Source organism: Pelodiscus sinensis, chromosome 2 (genome assembly GCF_052426305.1).
Source record: "Pelodiscus sinensis isolate ZL-2025 chromosome 2, ASM5242630v1, whole genome shotgun sequence".
Classification (NCBI taxonomy): domain Eukaryota; kingdom Metazoa; phylum Chordata; order Testudines; family Trionychidae; genus Pelodiscus; species Pelodiscus sinensis.
In genome coordinates, this window is record NC_143053.1 from 234,102,698 (window position 1) to 234,119,535 (window position 16,838).

Consider the following 16,838-nt stretch of genomic DNA (forward strand, 5'->3'; position numbering starts at 1 on the left):
AACAAAAATATTGTGTTGTAATCAGTATGGCTCAAAACACCGATTTAGATTCCACTGGCAGAGAAATCAATCTGCAAAATGGTAAGTGATGGGTTATGAGTTCAGCACACAGAGTCAGACAATATATTAAATTATTGAAGAGATATTAAAGCAAGGGAGAGGCATTTGGTAATGTCTAATTGACATTTCCTCTGAGAGTCTGCAAAAATCAGAGGCTGGATGCACTGAGCTTCCCTGAGTCGTAGATATGCTGTGTGCATCCTGGATAGCAGGGCACCGCTTGCAGCCAAGCTTCTTGAAGATTGATGATCCCGTGTTTTGAGAGGCTCTAATATGCACTTCTTAGTCATCTATCTCTCTTAAGCACCAGGCAAGTAATACATTTCAAAGGTTAAGCAGCATCTTGAACCTGCCTACAACTGCCTTATGAATGTAAACAAGAACTCCAAAACGGATATTTTCTATACAAAAAAAAGGTGTTTATAAACCAATTGTAAAGGACAACCACGACGTAAATCACAGAAATGCAGTAACAAATTTTATCTATGTTCAGATTTATTGGTCTTAAAACTGTGCATCAGAATATGATAAAACTTTTTACAATTGCAAATAATACTTAAATATCATAGACAGCATAAACAATTACTGGTGGTGTACCAAAAAGTATACGTTGTTTAATGCAGAGTTGCTTTAAACATGCAAAAAAAAAAAAAAACCCAAAACCAGGACATGTAGCTTTGTTTCTCATATAAACAGTATCTTCCCTCCTTGGTTTTGCATATATCGCATCATAGCATATGGTGTTAAAATTAATGTCTTATACATGTCTATGATGCAGCAAAGTCAGTTACAGTAGGAATCATCACTTGGAATTTCACTCTGCACAAGTATGTGGAGTCATACCCACTATCAATCAACTGCTTTTATTTCACTTTGTGTGGCCGTAGGTGATACTTATACATATCTGGAACTGTGCAAGTTTGTAAATATGTGTGTGATATAATTATCAACCAATAGTCTAACAACCCAGAAAGTAAGGGAACATCACTGACCAAAATAGAAATAATGGTATGTGATGTAGTAATAATTATCAATTTTAACCTCTCTTACTGCCTTTCCTTGTGGTTTGTCAGATCATCTGTTGTTTTTTATTCATTTCTCAATCCACCAAACTGAAGCCCACACATAACTGAACTCACAAGAGGACTCCTGGTATAACCACTGGGACTTTTCAGAAGGATATAGCAATATACATGCTTCAATGTTTGTAGAATTGGGGATATTAAAATAAAAGTTGTCTAGACACTCTATCTGATTTGTAAACAACCATCAACATTTATGGTTCTCTGTAACTTTCATAATCAACAATGAAAGATGATATGCTTAATATGCACAACAAATATCTTTGAACACTTTAATTCCTATTCTCACTTCTACTTCACAGATAGAAAGGGGATATTCCTTACTGAATATTATGTACAAGATAAGTTTGTACATGTGAAACAACAGTTTTCCAGTTATCCAAGCACATAAACAAAAAAATAAATAGAATTTGGACAACTCGTGGTGAGTAGAATATTTGGATTCTTTTTTAAATCAAAAAGTTATCTGAAGATAGGTGCTCAAAAAGTATATTCTCAATGCTAGCTACATTACTGCTGCCACAATGCCATAATCAACAGATGCATCCTTTAAAAAAATCTTTAATACTGCAGTAATCAGGAACTCTTTTCCTTCCAATATAACACAGATTTTGATTTACGTGGAACCAAATGTAGAGTAAATTGGACACCTGCAGAGGCATGTAACTTGAAATTCTGATTTACTAAGGAAAGTAGATAGCTGTGAAAATCTCTGCATCAAGCAATTATTTCTTTATTTGGAAAGTAGTTTTCTTCGTCAAAGGCAAAATCCACCTGTATGTGCTCTTACTGAGGCAAACTATGGAGAACATGCATTAAATTTTGTGGGTCAAGAAAGTTACAGAAACACGACTTTTGACACTCTCTTTGAAGCATGTTTGTACAAAGTGCATGACAAACATTCTGTTTAGTACATCTGGTAAAATATTATACATAGATCACATATATGCTGCATAAAAGAATAAGCATTTCAAAGAAATTTAGAATCAATATGGTAAAAACTTTTTGCAATCACATTAATTACTTTTGTGACCCAGCTAATTTTTAAAAAAATTTATGACCCAGATTTAAACTGGACAACCTAAAATACTATACCTTGCTTTCAGATACATAATGTGCACTTACTCTTAATCGTGTCAAATCAGTTAACAAGCTTGTGCATGTGTGTGCAACAGCAGATGCTTTCAAAGCACTTTTATATATCTGCACTCATGAATCAAGCCCCTAAATATGGAAGCATAGCACTTCTGCCTGCAGAGCTAAGGGTTGCAGACCTTAAAACTTTTCCCAGCCAGCCAGCCCGCTTGCCTGACCATGTGCTTCACTGAATAACTGAACCAAGGAGAGGGGGCGTAGTTCTTCTTGACTCCCTATTATTCCAACAAGCAGCTCCCATGGATTGTGCTGCTGGGGGAGGGGGGGAGGGAAGGGGAGGAAAGAATTGTATGGCTCCTGAAACTTCCCCCTTCCCTTCCAGTTTTGAAATAGAAACGGAGGCCTGTAACCGTGTTTCTACACCGGCGCAAAGGGTTGCAGGGCAACCAGGGGAGCCTGCCTGGGGCTCCCCACTGCCTCTTAAAGTCATATTTTGCCCAGGTCTGGTCTACAGGATTCCTGCTTCATTTGCTCACAAGCTGGTAAGAGGGTAATGAACAAGGGATGGCAAAACAAAAAAAGGACAGTCTTACACTTAAGTGTTCAAAGCTCTCCTGAAGACGTATATTCTATCCCTGCCATCTGATTTTCATCGAATCACTTAAACCTGGGGTCTAAGAGGCAGAAATGTTGAGCCCCTCTCAGCTTCATCTGAAAGCAGTGGGGGCAGTACTTCAAGCACATAAACTATGATATAAAGCTCACTCTGAAAAATCAGGTCCTGGGCATCTCTGAGCACCAAAAGTGGAGAGTACTTTTTAATCTCAATATTTCTGTGCCTCAGCTACCAATGTGTGAAATGAAAATACCACCACTTTCCTATACAGGGGCGGATATAGGGCAGGGCGAACGGGGCGGCCGCCCCGGGCCCCGTGCTTCAGAAAGCCCCGCACATGCGCCATGGTGCTGCTGCGCATGCGCTGTGGCAAGGGGGGGAGGCCGTGGAATTATGCTGCCCGGGGCCCCGCAAAACGGTCATCTGCCCCTGTCCCTATATTTCATTGGGATGGGGTTTTACTAACTTCGCCATAATTAAAAACTGGACAATCTGTTTGGAGTGCCAGAACATCCTCTACTTTTCTCCTCTTCCCACTGAGGCTCAACCCCTGCTCCTCAGGCCCTTCTCCCCAACCACCTAACACTAGTAGGACACAGCCCTGGCTGAATAAGGGCTGGCCGTCCCCACCTTCATTGCTTATGGTGACCAAACATCGTCAGGTTTCCTTTTCAACCAGACTTTCCCGCTGAAAGCTGGGCACCCTGGCCACGTACATTGTGAAAACAAATTAGTTAATGTTTTGAAGCACTCAGGCGCTATACTGGTGGGTGTCACAGAAAAACCCATGAGAAAATTAATAATTCTTTCTTCAGAGCAGGGTTTGAATAGTGTACAGTAGATAAGGCATGAGGCCACAGATTGAACAAAGTGGGAAAATGATTGAATAGCTGCTCATTAAGTGAGTGCCACCCTTCCTGTGCACTGAATGAGGCAGAGGTCCTATGAAAAAAACGGTATGATTGGGGTAACAAGCAATTAAAAAGATTAATTGTGATTAATCTTGCTGTTAAACAATAATGGAATACCATTTATTAAATATATTGATAGTCTCTACATTTCAAAATATATGGACTTCAATTACAACATAGAATACAAAGTGTACAGTGTTCATTTTATTTTTATTACAAATATTTGCATTGTAAAAACAAAAGAAATGGGTCTTTTTTTCAATTAAGCCCATACAGGTAGTGTAGTGAAATCACTTTATCATGAAAGCTGAACCTACAAATGTAGAAATATGTACAAAAATAACTGCATTCAAAAATAAAATAATGTAAAACTTTAGAGCCTACACTCAGTTCTACTTCTTGTTTGGCCAGTCATTCAGATAATCAAGTTGCTTTACATTTGCAGGAGATAATGCTGCCTGCTTCTTGTTTACACCACCACCAGAAAGTGAGATCAGGCATTCTCATAGCATTGTAGTAGCCAGAGTTGCAAGATATTTACGTCAGATGCAATAAAGATTCATTCATATGTCCCTTCAAACTTTAACCACCATTCCAGAGGATCTGTCAATGCTGACGACGGGTTTTGTTCAATAACATCCAAAAGCAGTGCAGACCAATATATTTTCATTTTCATCCTCTGGAGTTAGATGCCACGGAGATTTTTTTGGTGGTTAAGGTTGTATAATTTTCAGATCAAAGTGTTATTCTTTTAAGGCTTCTGAAGCATGTTCCACAGTTCATCCCTCTCAGATTTTGGGTGGCACTTCAGATTCTTAAACCGTAGGTGAAGTGCTGTAACTATTTTTAGAAATCTCACATTGGAACCTTCTTCAAATTCTGTCAAAGTCACTGTGAAAGTATTCTTTAAATGAACAACATGATCTGGGTCATCATCTGAGATTAAAATATACAGTGGAATACAAGTAAAACAGAGCAGGAGTCATACAAATCTCCTCCAAAGCATTCAGTCAATTTTAAATTAATACTTTTTTTTAAACAAGTGTAATCAACATAGAAGCATGTCCTGTGGAATGGTGGCCAAAGCATAAAAGGGCATACAAATAGTTTAGCATATCTGATATGTAAATACCTTGCAATTCCGGCTATAACAGTACCATTGGAATACCTGTTCTCACTTTCAGGTGGCACTGTAAATAAGAAGTGGGCAGCATGATCTCCCACACATATAAACAAAGAAGAGGTTACTTACCTCGTAACTGTAGTTCTTTGAGATGTGTTGCTCATGTCCATTCTGATTTGGTGTACGCGCGCCGCGTGCACGGATTCCGGAGCATTTTTCCCATAGCGGTATCCATAGGGCCATCAGGGAGCCCCCAGGAGTGGCGCCGGAATACTGGTGCATATATACCCCTGCTGGCCCTCCCACCCCTCAGTTCCTTCTTGCCGGCTCCTTCCAACACGGGTAGGTGGATGGGATGCAGAATGGACATGAGCAACACATCTCGAAGAACTACAGTTACGAGGTAAGTAACCTCTTCTTCTTCTTCGAGTGCTTGCTCATGTCCATTCTAATTAGGTGAGTCCCTAGCCGTGTCCCCCCTCCGGAGGCGGGGTCGGAAGGTGACTAACCTTATTTTATTATTCTGCAGAACACAGAACTGCCGTCCCGACAGCAGCATCCTCCCTGGCCAGCTGCGTGATTGCATAATGCTCTGCAAAGGTGTGCACTGACGACCAGGTTGCTGCCCTGCAGATCTCCAAGATCGGCACGCAGGCCAGGAACGCCGCCGACGTAGCCTGGGCTCTAGTGGAATGTGCTGTTATGCGCGGCGGTGGTTTACCCGCGCCCTCGTAGCACAGTCGAATACAGGAAGTAATCCACGAGGATATACGCTGCATCGAGACTGGCTGACCATACATCCTTTCTGCCACTGAAATAAACAGTTGATTTGACTTATGAAACTCTCGTGTCCTATCTATATAAAAAGCCAACGCCCTCCTAATGTCCAGGCAATGCAGAGCCTGTTCCCTGGGCGACGCGTGTGGCTTAGGGTAAAACACTGGCAGGTAAATATCCTGGGACATGTGGAAGTGTGAGACCACCTTGGGAAGAAATCCCGGGTGTGGACGTAACCTCACTTTGTCTTTAAAAAACACCGTGTAAGGTGGTTCTGAGGTGAGAGCCTTAAGCTCAGACACCCGCCTGGCAGAGGTAATGGCCACAAGGAAAGCTACCTTATAAGATAGATGTGTCAGGGAGCATGAAGCTAGGGGCTCGAATGGGGGCTTCATAAGGGCAGTCAGGACCAGGTTAAGGTCCCACGCCGGTACCGGAGGCCTCTCATATGGCATCAACCTGTCGACTCCCTTTAGAAACCTTTTAACCAAGGGGTTGGCAAAGATAGACCTTTGCGCCCCCCCCCCCCCCCCGGTGTGGAAGGCCGCAATGGCCGCCAGGTACACCCTTAGGGAGGCTGTGGCCAGGCCCTGTTTCCTCAGGTGGAGAAGGAATTCCAGGACAGTCGGAACCGCCCCTTCACCTGGAGCGAGCGTCCTGCCCCCCAGCGAGGAAGTAAACCTCCTCCACTTAGCCTCGTAAAGAGCTCTAGTGGGCGGCTTCCTACTTTCCAAGAGGACCTCCTGGACATCTCTAGAGCAGGCTCGCTCCATCACTGAGAGCCACTGAGGAGCCACGCTGCTAGGTGGAGAGATGGAAGGCTCGGGTGGAGTGCCACCCCGGCCTTGCAGCTCTGAGTGATTAGATCTGGCACTAGGGGTAGCCTGAGCGGGCCCTCCACAGTCAGATCCAGCAAGGTGGTGAACCAGTACTGTCGAGGCCATACTGGCGCTATCAGGATGGCCTGAGCCCTGAATCTCTGCACTCTGAGGAGTGTGTCGTGGATCAGAGGGAACGGGGGGAAGGCATAGAGTAGGCCCCTGGGCCAGCTGACCCGCAGCGCATCTCCCCTAGAGAGCCTGCCCGTGCCCCATGTACGAACAGAACTCCCCGCACTTGGCGTTGCTCGGAGTTGCGAACAGGTCCAGGCGGGGAAACCCCCACCTCTGGAGGACCTCGTGAAGTACATCCCCCCTTAGCACCCACTCGTGCACTCGTGCGCCCGGATTGAACGCCTGTCTGCCAGCCCGTTCCTAGTTCCTGGGAGGTGAGATGCCTTCAGAGAAATGCTGTGGGCTATACACAGTTCCCATAGCTCTAGGGCTTCCCGGCACAGGGGAGAGGAACGCGCCCCACCCTGTTTGTTGATATAGAACATGGCCGTAGTGTTGTCTGTCAGCACCGCCACCACTCTGTTCTGTAAGTGGGGAAGGAACGCCCTGCAGGCCAACCTGACCGCCCGCAGCTCCTTGATATTTATATGGAGGCAAGCCTCCTCTGCCGCCACATACCTTGTATCCTGAGGTTGCCCAGGTGAGTTCCCCATCCCACGTCCGAGGCGTCCGTGACCAGCTGCACCGACGGGGACGGCTTGGTGAATTGGACCCCCGCACACACCGTGCTCTCATCCTTCCACCAGTCCAGCGAGCGCAAGATGTCCTGGGGGATAGTTACCACCACATCCAGCGGCGACCTCAGGGGGTTGTGCGCTACCTTGAGCCACCCCTGCAACGGGCGCATGCGTAGCCTGGCATGTTGGACCATGTAAGTGCCCGCCGCCATGTGGCCTAGCAGCCTCATGCAGGTCCTCGCCATCGTAGTCGGGAACTCCTGCAGCCCCACTACCAGCGACTGAATGGTCGAAAATCTGTCTCTCGGTAGGGACGCCTTGCCCATAGGTGAGTCCAGATGGGCCCCCACAAAGTCTATGACTTGCATGGGCTCCAGCAGTGATTTGGCCTCGTTTATGAGGAGGCCGAGGCCCTCGAACAGAGCTCTCGCCCTCGAGACATGGTCCAGTACCTGTTCTAGAGACTTGCCCTTTATGAGCCAGTCGCCAGATATGGGAACACTTGGACCCTGTGCCGCCTCAGGAACGCGGCTACCACGGTCATACATTTGGTAAAGACCCTCGGGGCCGTACACAGTCCAAAGGGGAGGACCGTAAACTGAAAGTGATCCTGCCCCACCGTGAACCGGAGGAATTTCCTGTGACTCGGAAAAATTGAAATGTGGAAGTACGCATCTTTTAAATCGAGAGCAGCATACCAGTCCCCCTTTCTGAGCGATGGGATGATGCGGGCTAGCGTCACCATCCTGAACTTTGTCTTCCTTATAAAGGTGTTCAGGTTTCGGAGGTCTAGTATGGGACGCATACCCCCTTTCGCCTTGGGTACCAGGAAGTAGCGGGAGTAGAAACCCTTTCCCCTTATGTTTGGAGGTACCCTTTCTATGGCCCCTAGCATCAACAGGTTGGACACCTCCTGCCAAAGGAGCGTCTCGTGAGAGGGGTCCCTGAAAAGGGACGAGGCTGGGGGATGGGAGGCAGGGTAAGAAAGGAAGGGGATAGTATATCCCTGCTTCACCAGGTCTAGGACCCAACAGTCCGACGTGATCTTTAACCATCCCTGGAAAAATAGGGAAAGACGGTCCCCAAAGGGCGGACAGATAGGCGCTACTGTTACTCTGCTCTCTGGCGTACCTTCAAAATGAGGGCTTAGCTTGGTGACCGGGGGACGGCCCTGATCTTCTCTCTGAGTCTGACCAAGGCCCCCTACGCCTGCCCCTGAAAAGGTCAGGGCGGCCATTGTTGCGGCCTTTCCTGCGACCCCTGTCGTTGTTCTGCCCCCTTCTAAGGTAGGGTCTAGCTTGTAAAGAGCGCCTCTGAGGCGCCGGGGTATGTATCCCTAGCGACTTCAGGGTTGCCCTTGAGTCTTTCAGGCTATGCAGCTTGGAATCAGTCTGCTCTGAAAATAAGGCCGGCCCCTCAAAGGGCAGGTCCTGGATAGTAGTCTGCACCTCGGGTGGGATGCCAGACACCTGCAGCCAGGCACTACGCCTCATCACCACCCCTGTGGCCATGGTGCGGGCTGCCGAATAAGCTGCGTCCAAGGCCGCCTGGAGAGAGGTACGCGCCACTGCTTGTCCCTCTTCCGTCAAGGCCCCTAACTCCTGGCGGGATTCGGGAGGAAGCTGGCTGGCAAATTTTTGCTTGGACGCCCACATATTAAAAGCATAACGCCCCAGCATCAGTTGCTGGTTAGCTATACGTAGCTGGAGGCCCCCTGTGGCATAGGCCTTCTGGCCAAGCAGGTCCAATCTCCTAGGCTCCTTTGCCTTCGGAGTGGGGCCTGGAGGCCCTTGACGCTCCTTCTGCCCAGCGGCCTGAACCACTATGGATCCCGGAGCCGGGTGGGTAAACAGATACTCATGCCCCTCCTGGGGTACATAGTACGGTCTCTCGACCCCCTTCTGGGTCGGCGCAATAGAGGCCGGCGTCTGCCACAGGGTTTTAGACAGCCTGTCCACCGTTTTATTCAGTGGGAGCACCACCCGACCAGGGCCCGCTGCCGCTATGATGTCCACCATCGGATCTAAGTCCTCGTGAACCTCCTCGTGCTGGACCGCAAGGTTGACCGCCAGCCTCCGGAGCAGCTCCTGGTGCGCCCTGGAGTCCATGGACGGGGGCTGAGGTGCGGGGTCAGTCAGGGCCTCGTCTGGCGAGGACGACGAGAAGTCCCTTGAGGGGATTGCCTCCTCGGTCAACTGTGCCCCGGTTGCCCCTGACCAATAACCGGGGGTCTCGGCCCCGAAGCCATGGGCGAGCCACTTCCAGGCGGGGGGGCTGTCAAGGGGGTGGCAGATGGGGTGCTAGTTCTTCGAGATGATCCCGCTGCCGGCCCCAAAGGGGGAGGCCCCTGGGCCTGATGGTATGCCCAGGGCGTCCAGAAAGCCCACTGGGGTTGCCCCTGCGACTGCTGCTGGACCATCGGATCCCGGTGAGATGATCTGACCGACGAGCGGGACCTATGGCGAGGCCGCGACCTATATGATGGCCCGGTCGAAACCACTGACTCAGCCTCCGACTCCGAAGAGTACTCTGATGCCGACCAGTGAGGCGCTGATGAAGACTGCACCCTACGTTGGTCTGCCATGGCCGATGGCTTGCCCCTGTGCACCACACGCGGAGCCGGTGGTGGCATGAGTGGAGGCCTTTGCTGCGGCGGTACCGCGCCCGGGTGCATCTGATAGACCGGTGCGTACCCCTCTGGTGCCGTCACGTGCATCAGTGCCGCGCTCTGCTGCTGTGCTCCCAAGGAGTAAGCAGGGATCGGTGCCGGGAGCGGCAACAGCGTCGGTGCCGTGCGGGGCGCCTGTTGCGGCACCGCAGGCGGCGTGTAATACGGTGCAGGGCCCTGCACCGCCCAGGGAGCCATCTGCGGCACCGGACCCTGCACCGGTGCCGGTGCCGTCGGCGTAGCGAGCCCACACGCTCCCGGAGTCGCTGCCGGTGCCGTGCGGAGCGGGCCCGGGGTTGGTGTTCGTCCCGGCTCCGGTGCCAGTGTTCTCCCCGGCACCGGGGGAAACTCCTGCTGCTGGGCCGAGGCCTGGCCGTCGCCCAGAGGGTCCCACGGCCCCGCCCTGTCCTGCTGGGGGGCACTTGAGGCCTGTGCCGGCGCGGTCCGCTCCTGCGGTACCGGGCCCTCCCCTTCATCCACCGCCATGTGGATGAGGTCCTGGGCTGCCTCAAAAGTCTCTGGGGTGGAAGGCTGACGGACCTCTCCTAGCCCCACTGTTTGCCCAGGGCTCTTGCCCTTGTCCGGGCTGCGCCTCTTCCTAGAGGACTTAGAAGAAAGGTGCCCCTCCTTAGGGCGCACCTTCTGGGGACTCCTCTCTGCCGAGCGACCCCTCGAGCTCTTGGAGGCCCTCGGCACCGGTGACGGTGATCTGCACCTCGGTGCCCTGCTGGCCGACGGTGCTGCCGTCGGTGCGCTGCGGGCGGAGTGAGGCCACTCCTCACCCTGAGGCTGCAGTGCCGACTCCATTAGCAGGAGTTTCAGTCAGAAGTCCCTCTCCTTCTTAGTCCTGGGTTTAAAGCTCTTGCAGATAGAGCAGCTTTCAGCTTGATGAGCCTCACCCAGACACTTAAGGCAGTCAGAATGAGGGTCTCCGCAGGGCATAGGCTTGGAGCAGGAGGCACAGGGTTTGAAGCCTTGGGGCCCTGGCATGCCCTCCCCTCGTGGGAGGGTTCCACTGCTCCCTTATCTAAATAACTATTTACAGTACTTAACAACTACTTAACTAGATAAGAAACTTCAACTGCGAACTATAATACAACGAATAAGAGATAAGCTGCTAAGAGATAGGCAATAGCCTGAAGCACGCTCCAGCTACCGTCACGGGCGATAAGAAGGAACTGAGGGGTGGGAGGGCCAGCAGGGGTATATATGCACTGGTATACTGGCGCCACTCCAGGGGGCTCCCTGCTGGCCCTATGGATACTGCTAAGGGAAAAAAGCTCCGGAATCCGTGCACGCGGCGCGCGTACACCAAATCAGAATGGACATGAGCAAGCACTCGAAGAAGAACTTGTCTGCCTTAGCGATTGGCTGAACAAACAGTAGGACTGAGTGGACTTGTAGGTACTAAAGTTTCACATGGTTTTGAGTGGAGTTACGTAACCAAAACAGTTATGTAACCTACCTTTGTAAATTGCACTTTCACAATAAAGAGATTACATTACAGTACTCGTACAAAAGTGAATTGAAAAATTACACTTTATAGTCTATGTTGTAACTGAAACTAAAAATCTTTGAAAGTATAGAAGAACATCCACAAAATTGAATAAATTTAAATGGGCATACTTTTGTTAAACAGTGCAATTAAAACTGGGATTAATCATTATTAATGTTTTGAGTCAATCACATTAACTGTGATTAATCAATAGCCCTAGTCATAATATAATTAAAGACTGCATCCTCATTTATATGCTCAAGAATGCTGAATTAAGGACACACAAGAAAACTTAACTCTGGCATTTTCTAACTTTTGAGTGCACTTGATGTTCTTTAATGTTTCTTCTGTATACTACATATTGAGTACATAGGAGACAGAGGCTCCTTGCTCATAGTTCCAGTGCATGGGCAAAGGGCATGAGGGAGCTGTTATTATAGACAAAGTCTAGCTTCAGCCTTGGGTTCCTGGGATGAAGGGTGCAGTCTCACATATAAGATAGTACCAATAACCATAATATTAATGGATGATGCAAGTGTCCACCAGGAGCATATCTAAAAATAACCTTTTTCAATATATTGGTTTCCACATATTTAAATGAGAAACCAAGCTTATTTTTATGGCATCAGTTCCTGTAATCCTTAATACAGTGAAATGAACTACTGTAGTATAAATGATATGAAACATGAGTATTACACATCAGGGTTTTTAACAGAAGGTGAAATAATCTACTAACAGATTTCAAAACAGAGGAGAACAGACTGTCATTAAAAATAGTTCTTAAAATACTGCATAGAAACAAATTTTATTTCAGCTGGTAAACATAAAGTAAACATTGTGTTTCCATTATTAAAATAAATCTACTACTCTATTCTTTCTTCTCCTATTTTGTTCTATTGTGCAATGATTATTTTGCTTATAACAGGAGACATATACTGTACTGGCTATTAAATTCCCGGCAGCAGTGTTTTTATAAGTATTTGTTTGAACCCCTGCAACATGAAGTAGTTTCTTTCTCTTTATGATAAGGTTTAGTAAGAAACAGCTCTTAACAGATTTGTTTCTAGTATCTTAAGTAGCACAAGAACCCTAGCATCAGGCTTTCGAGCTAGTGTTCTCACTTCTTGATTAACTGTGGATCTCCAGATACAAGCAATCTTCAATCAAAAGTGAATGGTTACAAAGATGGCATGAAAAATGCTCTTGAGTAAATACAGAAATAAAACAAAAAATATTAATTCTCTCAATTAAAAAGGTGCTTTCTGTAATCCATACCAGCCATTGCTGACAGGCAGAAAATAAGAAACCAGACAGACTTTAAATTAAAACCTCATACATTTCCACCATCAAACAAAGAAAACAAAAGTCAATAGTCATCATTTTTGTTCATCTATTGCCTTTATTAATTTCAGTTTCTACTCATCACCTCCACAGTGGGAAATAAATTGCGCCCTAAAAAGGGCTGTTGCAGCAGGTATGAAATCTCTGCATGCATGAAAGCTCCAGGCAGAAGACCAGACTTCCTCTCAATCTACACTTTTATTTGTCCTCTGATCATATATACAGTACTAGAACTCCTGAATCCTGAAGGTCACAATTTCTGACATGTCAGTGGTAATCCCTGTGGACTTAATCTGCAATCTTTATGTTCCCTCATTCACACATTAAGCATACTGACTTCAGTGGCACTATTCCAGTAAGTATTTCTCAGGTATATATTGGCTACCCCACCTGAGGAAGCAGCCACTGAGGAAGAGGATTTTAATATATAGCTCTAAAATCCTCACTAAATTTCTTTTAAACTTTTCATATTTCCATTTTAACATAGAGTTTAAGGGACAAGACCAGAAATTGGAAGCACAGCAGAACCTGAAAGAAATGAGCACCTTGGGAACGGAGGTGGTTCATAACTCTGATCAAAATGTTATAATTATTCTTTCAAAGGTTTACACCTGTACCATTGACTTCATACATCTTTGAGACTTTATGAGACAGAAGAAAAATGCTGCTCTCTCTTTATTTAAGTTTAATCACAGTACTGTACTTGCTTTGGGGTAGTGGTTCTTGATCTCTTCTTGCCACATTGTGTAATTAGAGATCCAAAAATAAATAAATAAATAAATTTACAAACATGTTTTTTTCTGAAAGGCAATCCTTTATCCTAAGTAGCAGAACAGCCACAAAATCAAATTACTATAGAAGAAAATATCTGGTGGAACCTGCCAAACGTGAACTTTTGGTACAGCAGAACCTCAGAGTTATTAACTGATCAGTCTACCACACTCCTCATTTGGAAATGGAAGTACAGGCAGTCCCCAGGTTACGTACAAGATAGTGACTGTAGGTTTGTTCTTAAGTTGAATTTGTATGTAAGTCGGAACTGGTACATATTGTAGGGGAAACTCTAGCCAAACATTTCTCCAGAGCTCAGTTTTATTCTCCCACACCTCACTTCCCTCAGTCCTTTATTCTCAAGATGAGGTGTCTGCTGAGAAAAGCCGCTCCACGTCTCCCTGGTCTGCTGAGGGGGGCGCTAGCTTCGCGTCTCCCTGGTCTGCTGGGGGGAAGCAGCTAGTGCGGGGTTGCCTCACCCCGTTTGTAAGTAGGGATCCGATGTAAGTCGGATCCATGTAACCCGGGGACTGCCTGTACACAGTGTGGTACTTTAAATTCAGACATGTTATAAAAAGAGCTTTATCATGAAAAAATTAGAAGAATCTTTATTTTTATGGTGAACTATTGAAAAAATAGTTATGGACAGGTTTGAGTTTTTTGTTGGCTATGAGATTTATCCTTTCACTTCAGGACAAGAGAAAGTTCTTAAAGGAAAGAGCAATAGCTGGGATGTATTCAGTATAATCCTTTCAAAGGACAAATTTACTGGTAATTTCTCATTCTCTTAGCTGTGAGTGTTTCATACATACATAGGTGAAGAACACACTAGTCAAGTGAGATGATGTTCACGACAGTGAGAAACTTAATGAAAACCAGAAAATGCAGCACATCCTTAGTAAGATGAAAATCAACTCATAAAAACCTGCACCAAAAGAACAAGCTGTTGTGCCAGGAATAAAACCTTCCTTTTAACTACCTATAACACAAAAAAAAAACCCCTACATATGCACAACGTGGAATATATGACAAGCAACTTGGAGATGTCCCAAGTAACTAAAAACAGCTGGACTTCTCAGCCTGTTAACAGACCTTGCAGAATAGACACACTGAATGTGATCAGACTGTACGATACTTTCACCAAATGCTATTGCATAGTAAATTCATGCAATCAGCTCCGTAGAGTTGCCTTGTGGATCCTACTTCGCAGAACCTATCTAAGACTAGCTTTTGTTGCTGACATATCTCTAATAGATGTGTGGCTTTAACACTGACCTTAAAGTGACAGATTGCAAAGAGCTACAACAAGAAACACAGTAAGCCTTAGAGTCACATTGACCTGAAGTGTTTTCTTCAAAAGAAGCGGACACTTAATAGACTTTCCAGTAGTCTTTGCCCATAAGTGAAGAGAAAAGACTGCAAAAGAAGAGACACCATACAGCTCCAATATACTAATTAAATCTACAGTGGAATGAGCTAATGATAGAAATAATAGGAAGATTAATATGGAGGTCCTTCACTGCTTTCCAAAGCAATGTTACTTATAAAATATAAATAAATGTGAATCGTTGCGGCAATATAAGGGCCAAATTATGATTCCCTTCTCACACTCTGAATAGCAGCTTTATGTCATTGGTAGTCCACTGACTTCAATTTGACTATTCATTGTGAAAGGTACTATGGTTAAAATCTGACCCTTAGTGATTATATAAACCAGGATTATTCATAAAGAAGACAAGAACTAAATGAATAAGAAATATGAAACACAATCTCACTCTTACAGAGGCTCCTGCCAGTTCAGGTGTGAGGCATATTTGAAAGTAGGGATGTAGGTTAACCAGTAAGTATCACCTTTACTGACATGAACAGGGGGCACTCCAGCCCGGTTGGAGCAGCTCCCATTCACAGCAGGCCACTGCAGAAGGACCATGCAAGCCCAGCCTAATCCAATTTAATTGGTTAACTGATTAAACATAACATTTAACCAGTTAACTAACTAAACGGGATTTTACAACCCTATTTGAAGGATCATTCTAGGGTCACTCCAAAACTGTTTATAAAATTGGACCAGTGGAATCGCAATAGGTTCAGCAACATTAAGATGACTAATAATTTGTAAGATCGTAATACAAACAGTGTTAGAAATTATGGGCCTCATACTCCACTATACATTCAGGGCTCATTTTTTACGTGGCATTTCCATTACAAAGGTAGCCCATTCAGTACAATCCTCTAATAATCAGTGTGGATTATTAGTGCATTTGATAAATCCAAGTCATGTGTCCGACATCTTCCTTTTTCCCTTTTCTGCTCTACTGCCATCAAATTGTTGTTTCTTTATTATTGATTATTTAAATGTATGTGCCACAGACATAATTTAACCCATACTAAATTAAATTTTTAAGAGTTGGAACTTAGTCTTAAGGTTTGGTGGCACTCGTCATCAGACATTTATTCATCCAGAATCTCTCTCACTTCTTCTATGGCATTGCTGACTTGAGTATCCAATTCTACTGTAATGAAGCTTCCTAAATATCATTAATTTCTCACTTGCTAAACAACCATGTCATTTACCGATAACTTGCATGTTTTCAGTTCCTACCATACCACCACAGAATTTGTTTTGTCCAAATTCAAAGTGTGAACCATATTCTATATCATATTTATACATAATTTCCACTAACATTATCCGACTATCTTTCGAATCAGCCAATAAAACGGTCTCTTCTATATATCTAAATAAATAAATATTGCTCAGTTATTACAACATGGAACTGAGGAGTTAGGAAACCTGGGGTCTCTTTCCAGCTCCACCATTGACTTGTCATGTGACCCGGGCAAAATTAAACTATCTGGCTCTGATTTAATATTAGTATATTGGGAATCATCTTATTTATCCAGGTTTTCAATGGGATTTGAGATACTTGGACTTGAAGCAGAAGATACCTCTGGGAGCAACGATACTGGCAAAATACTGTTTATTAAAGTATATATTGCCAAAAAATGCCTCAGCCTGTATCTGAAGTGTTTCTTCTTCGACCATTGGATAGCATTCTGGATAGCTGATTTACTTTTTAGCTCTTTTACTGAAAATAATGCAAAATCATTTTGGGATACAAAACATCAAGAAAATTAGCTATAATAATTATTTGATGTCAATAACTCACTTGGAGAACAATCCATAACCATAACCAAGTAAAATGGTAAGAAATCTCTTCTCAGGGTTTACATTTATTCGTATATGCACATTTCAGTGCTGGTAGTGACACCTATTGGTAAGTCCACTACAGTAGATTTTCTGAAAAATGATGAGATGACAGATAAAGGAA

At 45.4% G+C, this 16,838-nt stretch overlaps 2 protein-coding genes and 1 pseudogene across 14 annotated transcripts in view; all 3 read right to left on the minus strand.

Annotated features, from left to right (window-relative positions):
* The window catches only part of PARD3 (par-3 family cell polarity regulator), a 683,059-nt gene that overhangs the window by 298,800 nt on the left and 367,421 nt on the right, over positions 1 to 16,838 (minus strand). The gene's annotated exons all lie outside the window — the stretch shown is intronic.
* Positions 5,311 to 6,614, minus strand: LOC149525448 (uncharacterized). Its single transcript, XM_089776769.1, has one exon. The coding sequence runs from the start codon at positions 6,606 to 6,608 to the stop codon at positions 5,406 to 5,408; it is 1,203 nt and encodes a 400-aa protein (XP_089632895.1). The 5' UTR covers positions 6,609 to 6,614; the 3' UTR covers positions 5,311 to 5,405.
* Positions 9,426 to 10,892, minus strand: LOC149525449 (uncharacterized; annotated as a pseudogene).

What these genes read in the sequence shown, in the direction of transcription:
- LOC149525448 (XM_089776769.1), bottom strand. Translation starts at nt 6,608, where the DNA reads ATGGCCTCGACAGTACTGGTTCACCACCTTGCTGGATCTGACTGTGGA.